This window comes from Mobula birostris, chromosome 1, assembly GCF_030028105.1.
Source record: "Mobula birostris isolate sMobBir1 chromosome 1, sMobBir1.hap1, whole genome shotgun sequence".
Lineage (NCBI taxonomy): Eukaryota > Metazoa > Chordata > Chondrichthyes > Myliobatiformes > Myliobatidae > Mobula > Mobula birostris.
The window spans coordinates 226,371,391-226,393,687 of record NC_092370.1 but is presented as its reverse complement, the minus strand read 5'-3'; the positions used below and the strand labels follow the sequence as shown (position 1 = coordinate 226,393,687).

General features: G+C 41.0%; 1 protein-coding gene across 3 annotated transcripts in view; it reads right to left on the bottom strand.

Annotated features, from left to right (window-relative positions):
- rps6ka5 (ribosomal protein S6 kinase, polypeptide 5) overlaps window positions 1-22,297 on the bottom strand; it is a 315,467-nt gene that overhangs the window by 48,388 nt on the left and 244,782 nt on the right. For all 3 annotated transcript variants that reach the window (XM_072272845.1, XM_072272856.1, XM_072272865.1), the window contains 5 exons: window positions 21,787-21,948; window positions 21,102-21,227; window positions 17,180-17,313; window positions 12,672-12,765; window positions 2,034-2,204 (listed from right to left, as the gene is read on the bottom strand). In XM_072272845.1, coding sequence (XP_072128946.1) covers window positions 2,034-2,204; window positions 12,672-12,765; window positions 17,180-17,313; window positions 21,102-21,227; window positions 21,787-21,948 — 687 coding nt within the window. The remainder of the gene's footprint in view (window positions 1-2,033; window positions 2,205-12,671; window positions 12,766-17,179; window positions 17,314-21,101; window positions 21,228-21,786; window positions 21,949-22,297) is intronic.

Genomic DNA, 22,297 nt, shown 5'->3' with positions numbered 1-22,297 from the left:
CTGGAAATCCAAGCAACACACACAAAATGCTGGAGGAACTCAGCAGGCCAGGCAGCATCTATGGAAAAGAGTACAGTCAACGTTTCAGGCCGAGACCTTTCATCAAGACATCAGGATCATTTTACTCTTTTTTTCACAATGTGCCAATGCACCCTACCAACACTGTGAATTTAGGTCTCTGCTGGGAACTGACAGCAACTGCTCCATTTTTGTTCATGGACCTCTCAGATCCCTCTCATCATCTCCTGCAGAGTCTAAGGTAACAAGCTCTTAAAACAAAATACAGAATAGATATCCGTTGAGTAATTGGTTTGGAGGACCAATGGCACTAAAATGAATCACTAATACAGGACTGCATCAAGTACTTCGGTACACAAAAATAGCAAATCTTGGAATTCAATGCAAAGAGAGCGAGTTGTTGTTTTTGCATAGACAATGATAGATTGGTGCAGACAAGACAGTAGATGCTTACTTGAGTGGTGCCTTGTGACTGCCTCATCTGCAGTTGAGGTAGAAAACATACACAAATGATACTAATACTACTTGTCTCATTTGCATTTGGACAGAACATTGTGACCTACTAAAGTACCACAAGACATACTTAGAATTTGGTAATATAAATCTACACAAGGTGATGATAACAAGGACTTCGCAAACTATTTGTATATAAACAATAACTTTTATTGTATTGAAGTACCTTATAAATAGGAAAAGGTTATTAAAATGAGGCTTAAGAGAAAGTGGAAGGTGATAAGGTATTGTTGAAGGGACATATTTTGAGATGCACACACAAAATGCTGGAATTCAGCAAGCCAGGCAACATCAGTGGAGCAATATAAGCAGTCAATGTGTACTGGAAAGGAAGGGTGAGACCAGGTGAGGGAGAAGGTTGGTGGTGGTGGAGGTTGATGTGATAAGCTGTGAGGAGATATGTGGGAAGAGGTAAAGGGCTATGAAAGAAATTTAATAGGAGAGAGTCTCAACCCAAAGCATCAACTACTTTTTTCCATAGATGCTGTCTAGCCTGCTGAATTCCTCCAGTATTTTGTATGTGTTGCTTGGATTTCCAGAGTCCCTGGATTCTGTAGATCTGTAGAGTTTGTAATAGGAGAGGATAGTGGACCATGGAAGAAATAGGAGGAGGGGAACCAGAGGCAGGTGATGGCAGGTGAGCAGAAGGTCCCCACCTTCTTATTCTGGCTTCTGCCTTTTTATTTTCTATACTCTGATGAAAGCTCTTAGCCCAAAACATTGACTTTTTATTTCCCTCCACAATGCTGCCTGGCCTGCTAAGTTCTTCCAATATTATGTGTGTGCTGATCAGCATCTGTGGAATCCCTTGTACATCTGCATTTTGTGATGGTTGTAAGGAAGAACGTTGAAAGGTGGAAGAGTTCAGGAAGAGGTGGGAGTAGGTCTTGAGTGGGAAGAATGAAGGAGGAACCCATGTTGACTACACTTAACTTCAAACACTGTTAGACACAGGGTGGGGAAACTCAAGGAAACATTAAAGGGAAATAACATCAAACAAACTTGTCACAAGCAATTACATCATTGAAATTAAAAATGCAGACCTGCACTACATGGACTAACATTGCAACCAAATTCTCTGAGATTAGATTTGAACGTTCTGTGTAAAATCACCAAGTCTTAAAGCCATGAGTTCTATAAACACCTGGCTATAAAGTAGTAGTGTTGTTCACTTTTTCGGCTGATTATGGCAATATATTTGACAGAGAGAGCAGATTGAAAGTTATTTTTGTAAAGCAATGATGCCCGTCAAACTTTCGAGTCATATACAGCAATTGTGCGACAGTACCACCAGATCTAGATTTACGGCACTCTTCACCATTGAAGTCAGCTGGGCATCAGAAACTTTGAAGGTGAAAAGGCTGTGGGGTGGGGTGGCACATACCAGAGAAAGGTACAGTCAAGGGGAAAGGTAAGTACAGAAATTATAGATAGCTTAACACAGAACTCCCAGTGTTTATTCCATATTCCCTTTTCCATAATGCCTTTATTACATCTATTACCTCAGGCTTCAAATCCCTGTGGACAACTCCGACATCGTGCATGTGACTGACAGCAGAAACCAGCTTGCGCATTATGTAACTGGCTTCTGTTTCACTGAAGTGTTTTTTCTTTCGAATTCTTTCCAGCAGCTCCCCCCCTTTCAGCAGCTCCATCACCAAAAATGTGTGTAGCTGAGGAGAAAATAGAGAGCAAAAGGATATCATGCAATCAGGTCAATAACTTGCCCATTGTGCTTGACTGACTGTTACTAATTTTCACTGAAACAATAAAGATTTTGTTTCTTCACATTTTTCACAAATGCTAATACGTAAAGCAAGTCAAACACCCAAATACATTGTAAGTCTGCCTTCAGTCTGATGGCAGCAGCTCATTAAAGTTATTTCTCCCTATTTCATGGGCAAGACATTTGAAGTGCAGTCTTTTGATCAAATCATACAATGAGAGAAATAAAAAGTTGGATACTTGGAGAGACTTGAAAGCGAACTTGCTCTTCTTTTGCACTGAGGAGATTAAGACTGGTAAGAGGTATTCAAAACTGTAAAGGTCATCAACGAAGCACAGAGATTTAAGATTATTAGAAAAAGAGCGAAGGATGAGATGAGCACCAATTTTCTTACACAGTGAATTGTTTCTACCTGAAATGTGCTGTTAGAAAGGGAGATGAAATCAAATCAAAATTGACTTTCAAAGGAGGTTCTTAAAATTTTACATATCATTGAATCATAGAGAAACAGAACGGAAGCAGGCCATTCAGCCCACCAGAGCCTGTGCTGACCATCAAGCACCAATTTCTATAGTAGTTGTATCCTAATCCATGTCTATGGGTAATAGGTGTGGGATAAAGTGGAAAACTTGTTAATGCAAACAATACATTTCACTGTATATTTCTATGTACACACGATAAATAAATCTAATCTGAAAACCCAGTTAAATATAAACTGGGGGAAGGAAGCAAGATTGTTTGGAATTTTTTTTTGGTGTATTTGTTCTTGCATAAAACACACAAAGCAACTAATGACTTCAATTCCCTTTTTAAACAAAAATCGCAAGGCATTAATCCAGGATTAATGCAATTTTAATATAGGTTGACCACTTCAAATCCAGAAATCAGTAATCCAGTTCCACTGCTGGTTCAGACATAACTTTTGCCAGCCTAACTTCAAATTTCCCGCGTCGCCGTGCCAAAGAAGCAAGTCATACTGTGTTTTTCTGCATTTATTTTTATAACGTGCTTATCTAACCCAAATCATGTCTTTATTGAATAAAGAAATTGCTTCTCATGGTGTAAAATGCAAACACCATATGTTAAAAATACAAGATAAGGTGGAAGTTTTGACAAAACTCGACAGTGGTGTGTCTGTGAAAAGCATATACAACCTGTATAACATTGGCTCTTCTACAGTTCATGAAACAAAGAAACAAATAGAAAAGTTGCTCCAGTTCTTTGCTAACAGCAAATCAGAAAAAAAAGACGTGCATATGGAAAAAAATGAAACATGAAAGATGTTCACAACTAGATTAAGTTCACATAAAGTGGTTTAAGCTCCGCGTCAGCGAAGGTGTAGAACTGTCAGGAGAGATGGTGAAGGAACAAGCAATATTATTTCATGAAGAATTAGGACTGGATTATGAGTGTGATTACAGTGAAGGGTGGCTTTAGCATTACAAGCAGCAACAGGGCATAAAATTTTGTACAGTGTGTGGTGAAAAACAGTCAACAGACATGGAAGCAGCCGCCGAGTTTGTGATGAATTCGCTAAATTAGTTTCTGATGAAAATTTAAATCTGGAGTAGTTCACAGGCTTTTTATTTGTCATTTCTTCTTGCTTTATTATCCAACTTGTACTATTTAATAATACAATAACGAGGTAACCTACAGGGAAGAAGTCATTTCTCTGACACAGTGGTGTCAAGAAAACAATCTCTCCCTCAATGTCACAAAAACAAAGGAGCTGGTTGTGGATTACAGGAGGGATGGAGACAGGCTAACCCAGATTAACATCAATGGATCTGGAGCTGAGAGGGTAAACAGCTTTAAATTCCTCGGCATCCACATCACCGAGGACCTCATGTGGTCTGTACACACCAGCTGTGTGGTGAAAAAGGCACAACAGTGTCTCTTTCACCTCAATCGGTTGAGGAAGTTTGGTATGGGCCCCCAAATCCTAAGAACTTTCTACAGGGGCACAATTGAGAGCATCCTGACTAGATGCAGCACTGCCTGGTACGGGAACTGTACCTCCCTTAATCGCAGGACTCTGCAGACAGTGGTATGGACAGCACAGCGCATCTATTGTTATGAACTTCCCATGATTCAGGACATTTACAAAGACAGGTGTGAAAAAAGGGCCCAAAGGATCATCGGGGACCCGAGTCACCTCAACCAGAAACTATTCCAGCTGCTACCATCTAAGAAACGGTACCACAGCATAAAAGCCAGGACCAACAGGCTCTGGGACAGCTTCTTCCATCAGGCCATCAGACTGATTAACTCATGCTGATTTGAGTGTATTTCCATGTTACATTGACTATTCCATTTATTATAAATTCTTATAAATTACTATGATTGCACATTTAGACGGTGACTTAACGTAAAGATTTTTACACCTCGTAAGAAATAAAGTCAATTTAATACAGGGTACTATAAAGGTTGGGTGAGGTGATCATCATGTGGATTAGAAGTGTTTGTTTATTTAATCCTAACTTAACCACCTGTGATTCGGCAAAATCACTATTCTGGCACTGCACAGATCCCAGTGATTCTGGATTTGTGGCGGTCAACCTGTAACTGAATTATTGAAAATTAAAAGGGTTATTAATGGAAATGTTATTTTATTTAGTGATGCAGTGCAGTAACAGGCCCATGGCCTAACAAGACCGCACTGCACAATTCTCATCAAAGTTGCTGGTGAACGCAGCAGGCCAGGCAGCATCTCTAGGAAGAGGTACAGTCGACGTTTCAGGCCGAGACCCTTCATCGGGACTAACTGATGGAAGAGCTAGTAAGAGATTTGAAAGTGGGAGGGGGAGGGGGAGATCCAAAATGATAGGAGAAGACAGGAGGGGGAGGGATGGAGCCAGGAGCTGGACAGGTGATTGGCAAAAGGGATATGAGAGGATCATGGGACAGGAGGCCCAGGGAGAAGGAAAAGGGGGAGGGGGGCAAAACCCAGAGGATGGCAAGGGGTATAGTCAGAGGGACAGAGGGAGAAAAAGGAGAGAGAGAGAAAGAATGTGTGTATATAAATAAATAACGGATGGGGTACGAGGGGGAGGTGGGGCATTAGCGTAAGTTAGAGAAGTCGATGTTCGTGCCACCAGGTTGGAGGCTACCCAGACGGAATATAAGGTGCTCCCGATGTGGCCTTCTATATATTGGTGAGACCCGACGCAGACTGGGAGATTGTTTTGCTGAACACCAACACTCTGTCTGCCAGAGAAAGCAGGATCTCCCAGTGGCCACACATTTTAATTCCACATCCCATTCCCATTCTGATATGTCTATTCACGGCCTCCTCTACTGTAAAGATGAAGCCACACTTAGGTTAGAAGGAACAACACCTTATATTCTGTCTGGGTAGCCTCCAACCTGATGGCATGAACACTGACTTCTGCTAATGCCCCACCTCCCTCTCATACCCCATTCGTTAATTATTTATATACACACATTCTTTCTCTCTCTCTCCTTTTTCTCCCTCTGTCCCTCTGACTATACCCCTTGCTCATCCTCTGGGTTTTCCCCCCCTCCCCCTTCTCCTTCTCCCTGGGCCTCCTGTCCCATGATTCTCTCATATCTCTTTTGCCAATCACCTGACCAGTTCTTGGCTCCATCCCTCCCCTCCCATCTTCCCCTATCATTTTGATTCTCCTCCTCCCCCTCTCAAATCTCTTACTAGCTCTTCCTTCAGTTAGTCCTGACGAAGGGTCTCGGCCCGAAACATCGACTGTACCTCTTCTTAGAGATGCTGCCTGGCCTGCTGCGTTCACCAGCAATTTTGATGTGTGTTGCTTGAATTTCCAGCATCTGCAGAATTCCTCGTGTTTACGCTGCACAATTCTACCCATTTGACCAATTAACTACCAACCTGGACATCTTTGAAATTTGGGAGGAAACCAGAGCACCCAGAGGACACCTGTGCGGTCACAGAGAGAATATACAGGCTCCTTAAAGACAGTGGCTGAACTGAACTCTGGGCACTGGCTCTGTAATATCATTCTGCTAACCACTACGCTACCATCCTGCCCTAACTATGCTACCATGCCGCCCTATGTAGAGGTTATGTAGAAACTTGAAACAAAGAAGAAAATTCATGAAAGCAAATGTTTCTTTTGCTAATACTGAATACTTGCCACCTTCCAGTCACATATTGAACCTGTCAAGGACTTATCTTTACAATGACTACACAGAGTTATGGTGTGGGATTGATGTGTATAATTGCAGATATTTACAGATCCCAGAGTTATTGTTTGCCATATATCACAAAAACACTGGACAATTTTGGAGCATAGAAGAAACTATTTTTACTAGAATTTTTTTCTTAGTATCATAGAACTCCAAACAGACAGTTAAGATCACATTGAATAGTGTAGGTCAAGCGGTGTTGGAAGATACCAAGCTGCAATCCATCATGCCATAAAATAGAACATAAATCACTACAGTATAATACAACCCACAATGTTGTCCCAACCTTTTAACCTACTTTAAGATCAATCTAACTCATCCCTCCCACATAGCCATCCATTTTTCTTTCATCCACTTGCCCATCTAGGAGTCTCCTAAATGTCCCTAACCAGTAACACTTAGTGGCTAATTACTAATCTAGTGGTTATAATACAGTGAGTGAGTTCCTGTAAATCACTCACTGTATTATAACCACTAGATTGAAAGAAAAAATAAAAAGGATAAAACCAGAAAATGTCCACTTCTCAAACATTGAGCACTAGGTCTAAATTCTGAAATGTGCTCCACAGATTAGTCCAGTTAAAGCCTAACATAACGGTTCGTACAAAACCATACCATCCAAATATCAAGCGCGACTTCACCTCCACAATTCCTAGAAATGTCCAGTCCAGTCGGGAAGACAGACCCAGGGGTGGTGGTGCTACAGGTGTGTGGCAATATTCCTGGGAGCTTACAACACTGATGCCAGATGTTATGATGTTTTTGTGCATTAGATGAAGAAAGGACAAAAAAAACTCTGATTTCCACCCAAAGACACATGGATTAGGGTTAGTAAATTGTGAGCATTCTATACTGGTGCTGTAAGCATAGTGACACTTAAGGACTGCCTTCAGCACACTCTTGATGCAAAGGACACATTTCACAGTATGTTTCAATGCCTTGATATACATGTTATAAATAAAGCTAAGTTTTCTTTCTTTTCATTCCTGTTCATCCTTTCCTTATTTCCTTGAAACATTTGACCTAGCAATAAAGGAACAATGATATTGCTTTAAAATCAGGATGGTGTGCGGCAAGGAGGGGAACTGCAGGTACCATTGCTACTGTTGGGCGTTACTCCCATCAGGTGGGATGTGCTTGGACCCACGTCATCATATTCAGGAGCAGTTGTTGCCCTGCAGCTATCAGGCTCCTGGACGGGCTTCACTCACCTCAGTGCTGAATGGGCTACGCAGTTGGGAACTCATTTTCAGGAACTCTACAAATCATGTTCCATGTGTTTTTGTTTACTATTTGATCAAGGCGTACAGGTCAAGGACGAAGGACAAACCAGTGTTATGCTCACGATTCCACAAAGTTTACTTGTTTCAGCATTGGTTATGGCCTGCAGTCATCGGGCTCCTGGACTGGCTTCCCTTACCTCAGTGCTGAACTGGCTCTGTGGCTGTGGACTGACTTTTGGAGACTCTGCGGTTCATGTTCTGTGTGTTTGTTTATTTTATATTGTTTGCACAGGTTGTTCTTTTCTTTCGCAGATTAGGTGTTTGACTATCCTGGTTATGTGGGTTTATTTTGATGGGCTGCGAGACGAAGGATCTCAAGATTGTATACAATATAGTACATGCTTTGATAATAAATACACTGCTAATTTTGAACTTTGTACTGTGCCTCCACAGCCCTACTTCTTGATTGTGATAAAGCTGCTGTCAGAATAAGTCAGCAACTGCAGTGCTTTTTGTACATATGTGTCATACACTATGGTTGTACCACTACATTGAGTTCAACGGCCACTGGGACATGCCTTCTTCTCATTGCTACCATCCAGGTGGTGGTACAGGAACTTGAAGACACACTCAACATTTTAGAAACAGCTTCTTCCCCTCTGTCATCAGATTTCTAAATGGACAATGAACCCATGTACACTTCCTCAATATTTTTTTTCTTTTTTTTTGCTCTTTATTTGCAATACTTCTTTCTTTTTTAAAAAAATATATACAGTCGGTCCTCCGTATCCGCGGGTTCCACCAACTGCGGATCGAAAAAATTCCAGGAATTTCCAAAAAGCAAAACTTGAATTTGCCACGTGCCGAGCACTACGCTGAATCCACGCAAATGGAGTGATGTGCAGGCATACCCTGCTGTAGCCTCCCGCCATTTCACAGATCCTCAGTCCCTCTCCAGCACTCGTTGTTTGAGCATTGTTTGCCTTGCATCTCGTCCATTCGCGAGCATTGTTTGCCTCGCATCTCGTTCGTTCGCTACTTGTGTTGTGAGCGAGGGGAAGGAGTTTAAGGCTAGTAAGGGATGGCTGGCTAACTATGTAAAGTGCTACAGCCTCAAGAACTTAAAGATCACGGGAGAATCAGCATTGGCTGATGCCGAGGCAGCATCAGCGTTCCTAGAAGAGCTACGATGGTTGCGTCTGTACCGGACATGAACAGACTTTTTTTCTTGTCATTATTCCCTAAACAATATGGTGTAACAACTATTTACATAGCATTTACATTGTATTGGGCATTATAAGTAATCTAGAGATGATTTAAAGTATACGGGAGGATGTGCGTAGGTTATAAGCAAATACTATGCCATTTTATAGAAAATAGGTGCAGGAGTAGGCCATTCAGCCCTTCGAGCCTGCACCACCATTCAGTATGATCATGGCTGATCATCCAACTCAGAACCGTGTACCAGCCTTCTCTCCATACCCCTGATCCCTTTAGCCACAAGTGCCATATCTAACTCTCTCTTAAATATAGCCAATGAACTGGCCTCAACTGTTTCCTGTGGCAGAGAATTCCACAGATTCACCACTCTCTGTGTGAAGAAGTTTTTCCTCATCTTGGTCCTAAAAGGCTTCCCCTTTATCCTTAAACTGTGACCCCTTGTCCTGGACTTCACTAACATCAAGAACAATCTTCCTGCATCTAGCCTGTCCAATCCCTTTAGAACTTCATATGTTTCAATAAGATCCCCCCTCAATCTTCTAAGTTCCAGCGAGTATAAGCCTAGTTGATCCGGTCTTTCATCATATGAAAGTCCTGCCATCCCAGGAATCAATCTGGTGAACCTTCTTTGTACTCCCTCTATGGCAAGAATGTCTTTCCTCAGATTAGGGGACCAAAACTGCACACAATACTCCAGGTGTGGTCTCACCAAGGCCTTGTAAAACTGCAGTAGTACCTCCCTGCTCCTGTACTCGAATCCTCTTGCTATGAATGCCAGCATACCATTCGCCTTTTTCACCGCCTGCTGTACCTGCATGCCCACTTTCAATGACTGGTGTATAATGACACCCAGGTCTCGTTGCACCTCCCCTTTACCTAATCGGCCACCATTCAGATAATAATCTGTTTTCCTGTTCTTGCCACCAAAGTGGATAACCTCACATTTATCCACATTAAATTGCATCTGCCAGGATTTTGTCCACTCACCTAACCTATCCAAGTCACCCCGCATATAAGTGGCCTGAGCATCCGCGGAGTTTGGTATCCGTGGGGGGTCCTGGAACCAATCCCTTATGGATACCGAAGAACGACTTTATTTCTTATTGTAATTTATAGTTTTTTTTTATTATGTCTTGCAATGTACTGCCTCCACAAAGTAACAAATTTCACGACCTATGCCAGTGACATTAAACCTGACTCTGATTCTGTTGCAGCTCTATCAAACTCTGGTTTGTCCATACATGGGAGTATTGTGTTCAGTTCTAGTCACTGCTTTATAGGAAGGAAATGGAAGTTTTAGAAGCTATGGAAGAGATTTACCAAGATGCTGCCTGGATTAGAGAGTGTCTTTTATGAGGACAGTTTGAATGAGCTAGGGCTTTTCTCCTTGGAGCTGGGGAGGATGAGGGGTGTCTTGATAGAGGTATACAAGGTGATAAAAGGCTAAGACAGACTGGACAGCCAGAGACTTTTTTCCCAGAATAGAACTGGCTAATATGAGGGGGCAAAACTTTAGATACTTGGAGGAAAATATACAGTGGCATGCAAACGTTTTGGCACCCCTGGTCAAAATTTCTGTTACTGTGAATAGCTAAGCGAGTAAAAGATGAACTGATTTCCAAAAGGCATAAAGTTAAAGATGACATATTTCTTTAATATTTTAAGAAAACCTTTTTATTTCCATCTTTTACAATCTCAAAATAACAAAAAAGGAAAAGTGACTAAAGCAAAAGTTTGGGCACCCTGCATGGCAGTACTTAATAACACTCCCTTTGGCAAGTATCACAGCTTGTAAATGCTTTTTGTAGCCAAATAAGAGTCTTTCAATTCTTGTTTGGGGGATTTTCGCCCATTCTTCCTTGCAAAAGGCTTCTAGTTTTGTGAGATTCTTGGGCTGTCTTGCATGCACTGCTTTTTTGAGGTCTATCCACAGATTTTCGATGATGTTTAGGTCGGGGGACTGTGAGGGCCATGGTAAAACCTTCATCTTGCGCCTCTTGAGGTAGTCCATTATGGATTTTGAGGTGTGTTTAGGATCATTATCCTGTTGTAGAAGCCATCCTCTTTTCATCTTCAGCTTTTTTACAGACAGTGTGATGTTTGCTTCCAGAAATTGCTGGTATTTAATTGAATTCATTCTTCCCTCTACCAGTAAATGTTCCCCATGCCACTGGCTGCAACACAAGCCCAAAGCATGATCAATCCGCCCCCATGCTTAACAGTTGGAAAGGTGTTCTTTTCATGAAATTCTGCACCCTTTTTTCTCCAAACATACCTTTGCTCATTGCGGCCAAAAAGTTCTATTTTAACTTCATCAATCCACAGGACTTGTTTTCAAAATGCATCAGGCTTGTTTAGATGTTCCTTTGAAACTTTTGAATAGAACTTTTTGGCTGCAATGAGCAAAGGTATGTTTGGAGAAAAAAGGGTGCAGAATTTCATGAAAAGAACACCTCTCCAACTGTTAAGGACGGGGGGGGGGGGTGGATCAATCATTCTTTGGGCTTGTGTTGCAGCCAGTGGCACGGGGAACATTTACTGTTAGGGGGAAGAATGAATTCAATTAATTACCAGCAAATTCTGGAAGCAAACATCACACCGTCTGTAAAAAAGCTGAAGGTGAAAAGAGGATGGCTTCTACAACAGGATAATGATCCTAAACACACCTCAAAATCCACAATGGACTACCTCAAGAGGCGCAAGCTGAAGGTTTTGCCATGGCCCTCACAGTCCCCCAACCTAAACATCATCGAGAATCTGTGGATAGACCTCAAAAGAGCAGTGCATGCAAGACGGCCCAAGAATCTTACAGAACTAGAAGCCTTTTGCAAGGAAGAATGGGCGAAAATCCCCCAAACAAGAATTGAAAGACTCTAATTTGGCTACAAAAAGCATTTACAAGCTGTGATACTTGCCAAAGGGGGTGTTACTAAGTACTGACCATGCAAGGTGCCCAAACTTTTGCTTTAGTCCCTTTTCCTTTTTTGTTATTTTGTAACTGTAAAAGATGGAAATAAAAAATTTTCTTGCTTAAAATATTGAAGAAATGTATCATCTTTAGCTTTATACCTTTTAAAAATCAGTTCATCTTTTACTCGCTTAGCTATTCACAGTAACAAAAATTTTGACCAGGGTGCCCAAACTTTCGCATGCCACTGTAGGTGGGATGTCAGAAGTAGGATTTTTAAAAACAGAAATTGGTGGACATGTGAAACACACTGCAAGACTTGGAGGTACAGGCAGATACATTAGACATTTATGAGACTTAAATAAGCACATGGAGAAAAGAAAAATGGAGTGCTAGATTGATCTTTGAGTAGGTTAAAGGATTGGGAATATATTGTGGGTTGAAGTGTCCAATTAGGGCAATGAACTTCAGGAACGATGCAAAGTTTTAGGAGAGAGGGTGCAGAGGAAGTTTTGCTTAGAACTAAGCAGATTCCTGATAAAAGTACTTAAGATCATAAAATGTCCAGAAGAGATGAAAGAATGAAACTATTCCCACGTTTGACAGAAAGGCAAAGAATCAGAACCACAGAATGAGGATGACCATGGCAAAAGCAGAAAAAAATGACATGAGGGGAAGATATTATTTTGGAAATGAGTACTGAGAATCTGGAATTCAACAGCAGCACTCAAAAGCAACTGTGCAAAAATTTGAAAAGAAAGAAATAGAATGACAAGGAGAGTGTAGGGGAGTAGAATTAGCTGGATTACTCCTGCATAGAGCATGTGCATGCTCAAAGAACCAAATGACTTCCTTCTGTGATATAATCATTGTAGTAACGTACCTGATCATGGTAAACATCATGCAGTTTTACAATGTTCGGGTGTCCTTCACAGAGTTTCAGAGCTGCTATCTCCCTTTGAGTGTTCACTTCCATTCTGCAAGGAGGAATAATAACCGTGTGTCAAAGAGACTCAAACACAAATAGAAATTCAGGTTAGAAGTTTGTATTTTTTGTTTAAAAATTGTTTTTTTTAATGAAACCAAGGTACAATACTCATTAATCTATTCATACAAAGAAATTAGTTAACCTTACCCTAACCGGGATGTTCAGGCTACTTCAGTTTTGGTGATATTTATACTTTATTAGTCCTGTTGCTCTTTGGTAATAAAGTTAACACATTCAGGAGTCCAAGATAAAATATGTTAGGTAGTTCCTCTGGATTGAGGAGGATTTGCTGTCACTGTGTTTTTTCAAATTCTGAAGTGATTGATGAGGCCACTGTGGGAGTCACTGGCTCTTCCACCAATGGACTAGGATGTGGTTGAAGGGCTGTGTGCTTATTTGTGAGGTGGATTATACAGGGCTTCTCTGTGCTCTCAGTGTATGCTATTGAGGTCTACAATACTATTATGGGAGCTCCTTGTGCTTCTTCTCCACTTTCAGTCATAATAGACCAGACATTCAGGAGGGGGTGGGGTGGGGGGGGGGGGTTGCTACACTTCAAAAGGTGAGCAAACTTTTGAGTACAACTATACTCAGTTGCCAATTTATTAGGTACACCAGCACCTTCTGTCGCTGCATCCCATCCACCTCAAGGTTTGACATGCAGTGCATTCAAAGATGCTTTTCTGCACACCGCTGTTGTAACAAATTGTTATGTGAGTTACTGTTGCCTTTTTGTCAGCTTGAACCAGTCTGGCTATTCTCCTCTGACTTCTCTCATTAACAAAGCTTTTTCACTCACAGAACTGCTGCTGTTATTTTGTTTCTCCCACCATTCTCTGTAAATTCTAGAAACTGTTGTGCATGAAAATTCCAGAAGATCAGCAGTTTTGAGATACTCAAAACATTCTATTTGGCATCAATAATCATTCCATGGTCAAAGATCTCATTTTTTTCTCATTCTAGTGTTTGGTCTGAACAACGACTAAACCTCTTGACCATGTCTGCATGCTTTTATGCATTGAGTTGCTGACACTTGATTGGCTGATATTTGCATTAACAAGCAGGTGTACAGGTGTGGTCAGAGTGTATATCTTTCACTCAGTCAGCCTGGTTATCGCCTTCCATGGCAGAGATCAGAAAAGAATGTTTGCTTCAAGAGTCTGGTGTTAGATATGCAAGTGACATGGCCTGTCTGATGTGGCTAAGAGTAACCAGGGTCTCAATGCTGGGTATGTTAGCCTGGAAAGGATACTGACCATGATTTGATAATCTTTTCAGTACATTTAGAGAATTCTGCAGACCCAATTGGTGGTATTTTTTCAGAGCGGTCACTTAGCCATTGCTAGTAGTACAAATCTCAAGCATTTAGTAGGGCAGGAGTCACAGCCGCTCGGTAAATCATGAGTTTTGTGACTAATTGAGGGTTTCTTCTTCCCCCTTCCTTTTCAGTCCTGATGAAAGTCTCGGCCTGAAAAGGCAACAGTTTATTCCTCTCCATAGATGCTACCTGACCTGCTGAGTACCTCCAGCATTTTGTTTGTGTTGCTCTTGTTCTTCAAATATCACAGGTGAAGCCCTGCCCAAAACTGAGCACATCTACAAAAGCGCTGTCACAGGAAACGAGCATTGAACATCAAGTGCCTGCACCATCCAGGCTATGCTTTTCCTCTCGCTGCTACCATTGGGGAGGTGGTACAGAAAGCCTTAGGTCCCACACCCCTAGATTCAGGAATAGTTATTATCCTTCAACTATCAGGCTCCTGAACCAGTCGTTACTCATCTCAACTCTAACCTCACTCCACAACCTATGGACTCACTTTCAAGGTGTCTACAGCTCATGTTCTCAGTATTATTTATTTATTTATCTGGTTGCTTATTTATTGATTTATTTACTTATTGGCATTTTAATTGTATTTGTAGTTTTGCTCTGATTCTATCATATTCTATTCTACTGTGAATGTCTGCAAGAAAATGGATTTCAGAGTAGTATATGGTGACAGGTAGTTTGATAATACATTTAGCTGATATCCTTTTCCATCAATCAGTCAAAGGCGGTGCTGACACACTGAAAGTGGTGATGAATTTCACTCTTGGTGTCTGCCAACATGAGAAGCAGCTCCTCAGGTACAGAAAGTGGTCAACATTTTTCAAGATTTCACTGTCTAAAGCAGGGTGGTACAGTGGAGGCACGCTGGTGGATGACCTTGGTTTTGGAGATAAGAGGAGGAAGCCCATACTACTGTATGCATGAAAGGACAAGTTGACAATGTCTTGCAGTTCAATCTCTGAGCACATGCAAACACCAAAGCCTAGTAATTCAACTACTGAGGTTTGAGTGACCTTGCTTCCGGAGTGCAGATGCCATAAGTTGAAAAGTTACCAATTAAATTGGAAGAATAACTTTTTGTTCAGTTAGAATAATAAGAATATCATTCCTTGCTTATTGAAGTCAAAAGGAAAATAATCTGAAAATGAATCACTAGGGCTCCTCGGGTTACTGATTACATGACTTATAGAAATTTGACTTTTTTGGAGCTGAGGTACAGTTTTAGGGTGGGAGGAATTGTGAAAATTGTTGAGCAATGATGCAGTTTTACCTGACATCAGTTCTCATTAACACTGATTCTGTTGTGGGCCCATTGATCAGTCTCATGGTATGCATGTCATCATGGAACATAAGCAAGATGTGGATGAGTTTCTGTGGGGAGATGAATTTGAAGGTGTTCCACGGTCCCTTCTGATGTACAGCTTATGGCTGATAGTAGATGTTGGTACAATACTCAACTGCCGCTACTCTAAAGGTAAATGCTGAGTAATCTGCACAGTATTGAACCGTATTTGATAATTGCTTTGTCTACTTACGATGGCACTTAAAAGAGTACAATGGTGGCTGGGGAGAACAGTTGGTAAAAGGCTTTTAATGGCAATGGCTGACAACATTGGTGCAGAAAAATTAGAAGGAAGGAACATGATGTCTCCACACATGCATTTAAAACATTCTAGAAGATGCATCTCTTTTGGGGTCCTTGGAATTTAGCACACTTCTAGAGAATAAAGAATACCAATACTCTCAAATATACAGATACCCTCTTCCATCAGATTTCTGAGCAGACCATGAAATTCATCAACACTACCTCACTCTGTACTCTCTTTTTGAATGACTTATTTTTAGAATATACTTCTGATTGTAACTTAATTTTTTATGTATTGCTCTGTATTACTGCCACAAAACATATTTTATGACACACGTCAGTGATAATAAACCTGATTCTAAGTATACAAAGATTAAGAGTTCATATCTCATTTAGAAAGGATACTGACAACTTTAACAATACCAATAGGCTACTTGGGTGTGATTATTTTCCACTCCTGATAATGGACATGTTCTTACTGAGGAAAAGGAGCAAAGATCTTTATCAGCAAATGTTATGGAATGTTAAAGGAAAATAGCTTTTGCTAAATATACACTTATTTTGTAACAATAAAAAAATGCTATGTCCGACAATCTGCCCTGACATTGTCTCAAATACAACTGAGGAGAAAAAGGACCAATAAAGGCAATTTGATGTTGTTGCAAGTGTTCATGATTACCATTATGTATTTGTAACATTCCTTCTGTCCAAAGAGTTCTGAACGTAAACACATCCAGACTAGTCTGTCCTGGTCAAGCCATGTTGATGTCACAGCCAAGAAAGCTCACCAGTGTCTCCATTTTTTATTGATGATCTATAGAAAGCATTTTGTCTGGATTCATAACGACTTGGTATGGCATCTGCTCTACACGTGATCCCAAGAACCTGCAAAGTTGTGGACACAGCTCCGCACATCGCAGTACATCTCTCATTGCCTCTGTAAAGCAGCCAGGATAATGAAAGACCCTACCCACACTGGATATTCTTTCTTCTTCCCTCTCCCATTGGGCAGAAGATACAAAAACCTGAAAGCATGCAGCACCAGGCTCAAGGATAGCTTCTATCCAACTATTACTAGAACCTTGAACAGACCACTTTTATGATAAGATTTGCTCTTGGCCTCACAATCTACCTCCTTATGACCTTGCTCTTTATTGTTTACATGCACTGCATTTTTCGGTAATTTCTACACTTTATTCTGCGTTGTTAATGTTTTACCTTATCCTAGCTCAATGTACTGTGTAACGATTTGATTTGTATGAAGAGGTGAAAGAGAAGCTTTTCACTGTATCTTGATATAGATGACAATAATAAACCTATTCCAGTAACAAGACATGCTGTACTTGTTTACTGATTAAATAATGTCAGTGGGACCTTTAATAGTATTTCTCAAACTAGAAATTAAATTAATTTGGATCAAGAGAATACTGGACAAGAAGGAATCTCTTACTGTAAAAATATCAAAATTAAGCCATCATGGTTTGGCATTACCTTTTGCTGACAATTTTCACTGCAAACTCCTGCCCAGTTTTCTTATTCCGACACCTTCTACAGATAGAGAAACTTCCTTCTCCAAGTGAACTGTCTTTTAGATCAAGATCATAGTGTTGATAAAACGGAGAATCCTGTTTGGGAGTGGGGTGAGGGGGAATGTGGTTGGGTGTAGGGGTGGGGGTGGGATTAGGGGGGTTGAGTAGGAGGAAGAATTTTAAAAGTGTATTAAGTCTGGGATATGAAAACACAAAACCAAATGCTACATAAACTGAAAGGATCAAAGTTTCTACTTGACATTCATATTTAGGAAGGGGAAGTTGGAAGAACAGACAGTAGTCATCATCGGTAGAAAGGATCAGCAAGCAGCTTCAAGTTCCTGGGCATCAATGTCACGGAGGATCTATCCTGGGCCCAAAATGTTAGGAGTTTTGAGGAGATTTGAAATATCACTAAAGACACTCACATATTTTCAATGCATGGAGGGGAGCATTCTGACCGATGGCATCTCAGCCTGGTGCGGAGACACCAGTGAACAAGATTACAAGAGGTTATAGACTTAGCCTATTACGGGCACAACACTCTATCATTGAGGACATCTTCAAGAGACAGTATCATTTATTTCGGCTGGGACTATAGTGCCAGTGATCATCAAATGCTGCTGTCTGTAAGGAGTTTGTACATTCTACCCATAACCATGTGGGTTTCCTCAGGATACTTTGGTTTCCTCTCACATTTCAAAGTCATATAGTAAGGATTAGTAAGCAGTGGGCATGCTACGTTGGTGAGAAAGTGCACTTGCGGGTTGCCCCCAGCGTAATTGTTGCTCATTTGATTTGACTCATGACTCACTTCACTGTATGTTTTGATGTTTGTTCATTTGTTATGTACCATATCACATGACATGGGCGACCATGGTCTTTCCAAGACCATGATTGGACTTGGCAAATTTTTCTACACAAGTGGTTTGCCACAGCCTTCTTCTGGGCGGAATCTTTACAAGATGGGTGACTCCGGCCTTCATCAAAATGCTTCAGAGATTGTCTGCCTGGCCTCAGTGGTCGCATAACCAGGACTTGTGATATGCACGAGCTGCTCATATAACCATCCACCACCTGCTCCCATGACTTCACGTTTCCCTGATCTGGAGGGCTAAGCAGGTGCTACACCTTGCCAATAGGTAACCTGCAGGCTAGAAGAGGGAACGAGCACCTTACAACTCCCTTGGTAGAGATGAAATTCCACCTCACCACCCTATGCTTTGATGTGCATGTGACAAATAAAGCTAATCTTGCTTTTGGATCTGGGACATGCTCCTCTTCTCGTTTTGACCACTGAGAAGGAACTTAAGGACCCACACTGAACAATGTAGAAAAAAGCCTATTTCCTTCTGCCATCAAATTTCTGAATGGCTCATGAACATTATATCTTTTCTCCTTGCTGAATTGGCTGTTTGGATTCAGAACTGGCTTGTGCACAGAAGACAGAAGGTAGTGGTTGAGCTGGAGGTCTGTAATTAAAAGGTTCCGCAGGGATCTGTGCTGGGATCTCTGCTGTTTGTGACATATAAATGACCTGGATGAAAATGCTAGTAAATTTGCGATGATACCAAGATTGGTGGAATAGTGGATAGTGTAGAAGATTGGCAAAGAATATAGCATGATATAGATCATAAAGTCATAGAAAAGTACTACACAGAAATAGGACCTTTTGCCCATCTAGTCCATAACAAAACCATTCACACTGCCTATTCCCAATGACCTGCAAATGGACCATAGCCCTCCACATCCCTACTATCCATGTATCTCTCCAAACTTCTCTTTAACCTTGAAATCGAGCTCACATGCACCACTTGTGCTGGCAGCTTATTCCATACTCTCACAATCCCCTAAGTGAAGAAGTTTCCCATGATGTTCCCTTAACTATTTATCTTTCACCCTTAAGCCATGACCTCTGGTTGAAGTTTCCCCTAACCTCAGTGGAAAAAGCCTGCTTGCATTTACCCTATTTATACCCCTCATAATTTTGTATACCTCTATCAAATTCCTCTTAATCTCCTACGTTCTAAAGAATACAGTCCTAATCTATTCAATCTTTCCTTATAACTTCGGTACTCCAGATCCGATAACATCCTTGTAAATTTTCTTTGCACTCTTTCAACTTTTCCTGTAGGTAGGTGACCAGAACTGCACACACAATACTCCAAATTAGGCCTCACCAACATCTTATACAACTTCAACATAACATCCCATCTTCTATGCTCAATACACCGATTTATGAAGGCCAATGTGCCAAAAACTTTCTTCGCAACCCTATCTACCTATGATATCACTTTCAATGAATTATGGACTTGTATTCCCAAATCCCTTTGTACTACTACTCATTATTGCCTTGCTGTTCACACTGTACAACCTACCCTGGTTGGTCCTACCAAAGTGCAAAACCTCACACTTGTCAGCATTAATTTCCATCTGTCATTTTTCAGCCCATTTTCCAGCTAATGCAGATCTCTCTGCAAGCCACGATAGCCTTCTTCACTGCCCACTAAACCCCCAATCTTACTGTCATCCGCAAGTTTGTTGATCCAGTTAACCACATTATCAACCAGATCACTGATATTGACACCACTCATCACAGGCACCAGTCAAAGAGGCAACCCTCTACTACCACTCTCTGGCTTCTCCCAAGAAGCCAATGTTTAATCCAATTTACTACCTCATCCTGAATGTCAAGTGACTGTACCTTCTTACCCAGCTTCCCATGCGGGACCTTGTCTAATGCCTTACTATCAGTTGCAGATATGGACTGAGAAATGGCAGGTGGAGTTTAACCCAGATAAATATGAGGTGTTGCACCTCGGTGGGGCAAATGCAAGGACCTTAACAGTGTGGCTGAGCAGAGAGATCTTGGGATCCAAGTCCATAGCTCCTTGAAAGTGGCTACACAGATTGATGAGGTGGTTAAGAAGGTTTATGGAATGCTTGCCTTTATTAATGGAGGCATGCTTGCTTTTATTAATCTGGTTAAGACCACATAGAACCAAACCATAGAAACTACAGCACAGAAACAGGCCTTTTGGCCCTTCTTGGCTGTGCCAAACCATTTTCTGCCTAGTCCCACTGACCTGCACACAGACCATATCCCTCCATACACCTCCCATCCATGTATCTGTCCAATTTATTCTTAAGTGTTAAAAAAGAACCCGCATTTACCACCTCATCTGGCAGCTCATTCCATACTCCCACCACTCTGGAGTATTGTGTATAGTTCTCGTCGTCCCACTACAGGAAGAATACTAAGGCTTTGGAGAGAGTGCAGAAGAGGTTTACCAAGATACTTCCTGGTTTAGAGGGCATGTGTAATCATGAGAGGCTAGATAAACTTGGCTTGTTTTCTCTGGAGTGTCAGAGGCTGAGGGAGATCTGATAGAGGTTTACAAGATTATGAGAGGCATAGATAGAGTGTAGAAAGTATCTGTTTCCCAGGGTTGAAATGTCTAATGCCAGAGGGCATGCATTGAAGGTGAGAGGGGTAAGTTCAAGGGAGTTGTGAGGGGTAAGTTTTTTTTTATTCAGATAGCCGTGGATGCCTGGAATGCATTGCCTGGTTTGGTGGAAGAAGCAAATACATTACAGGCTTTTAAGAGATGTTTGAATAGGCTCATAGATGTAAGGAAGATGGAGGAATATGGACATGATGTAGGTAGGTGGGATCAGTGTTTGGGTTTTTTTGATTTGCTTTTTAGCTGGTTCTGCAAAAGTCTGTGGGCTGAATGGCCTGTTCTTGTGCATTACTGTTCAATGTCCTTTTGCACCATTTATTTCTGTAATTTATAGTAAGATCATGTGTCTGCATTGTACCATTGCCACAAAGCGACAAAATTCTAAGTCATAAAAGTGTTAATAAATCTGATTGTGAATACCTTCATCATAGCACTCCGTGCAATGGCAGTACTACCAGGGCGATCCACTCCAATATGAAGTTGAATGGGATCAGTCATCACAGCGTTACGCTTGAAGAGAATGGATGGAGCAATGAAAGAATAGCCCTGTCAAGAGAGCACAAAGATTAATCTTTAAATGCTGGTCATGTTTATACAGAGTTTACAGGATTAAAGGAGCCACATTGCACATGATTTGTGTATAGGGTCTTTGGTAGTGTAATACAATAGAGGGGAGATGACCAGAAGAAGTATCTGCAGTCCCTTGTGTCTTCTGGCAATTACCTACAAGTTTCTGTTGGTTTTTTTGGACACAAGGCCTTACCATCTGTACTTTTTCTAATTGTTTTAAGGCCACACTTGCCTGTTTGGTTCATACCACTACCACAAGAGTTGTAGGAACCTACATCTCATGTTCTTAATATTATTTACTTATTTATTTACTATCATTTTTTTGTATTTGCACAGTTTATCTCTCTTGCATATTGGTTGCTTGTCAGTCTTAATGTGTAGTTTTTCATTGATTCTATTCTATTTCTCTGCTCTACTGTGAATGCCTGCAAGAAAATGAATCTTAAGGTCATGTATGATGACAATACATACTTTGATAGTAAATTTACTTTATACTTTGAATCTGATTTAGCAGCTTCATTTTATGGGTACTGACCTGAAAGATCCTATCTGAGTTCTGAGGCAACGCTGCGGGCGAATACGTGGGATCCATTTCTGTGAATTCTTCTGCAAAATTGCTGACATCCAACTCGTCCCTGATGACTGGTTTAAACGGGGCTTCAATGTTTTTGGCAGCTAACTCATCCCAGTTTATTTTCTGCCAAAGCCAAATACAAAGCCGAGGTGGTTACTAAGAATGGGCAATAACAGCTCATTTTAACAGTTCTGTTTTATATACAGTAACATCCCACACACAGAAATAAAATGAGATAGATTTCCATGTGTTAATTAACAAATGCAATTCTAAACACCTGGGACAAAAAGTTAAACAAAATGCTCTACCTAGAATACATTAGAAAACAATCATTTAAATTTTAACAAAACTACAATACACAATTGGTAACTTATTTTCTTGCTATTTCTCTCCCCTTCCCAGCCATGCTCACCCTTTCTCCAGACACCAAGATTAATAAACTGTATTGACAACACTGTTAACCAGTGGATCC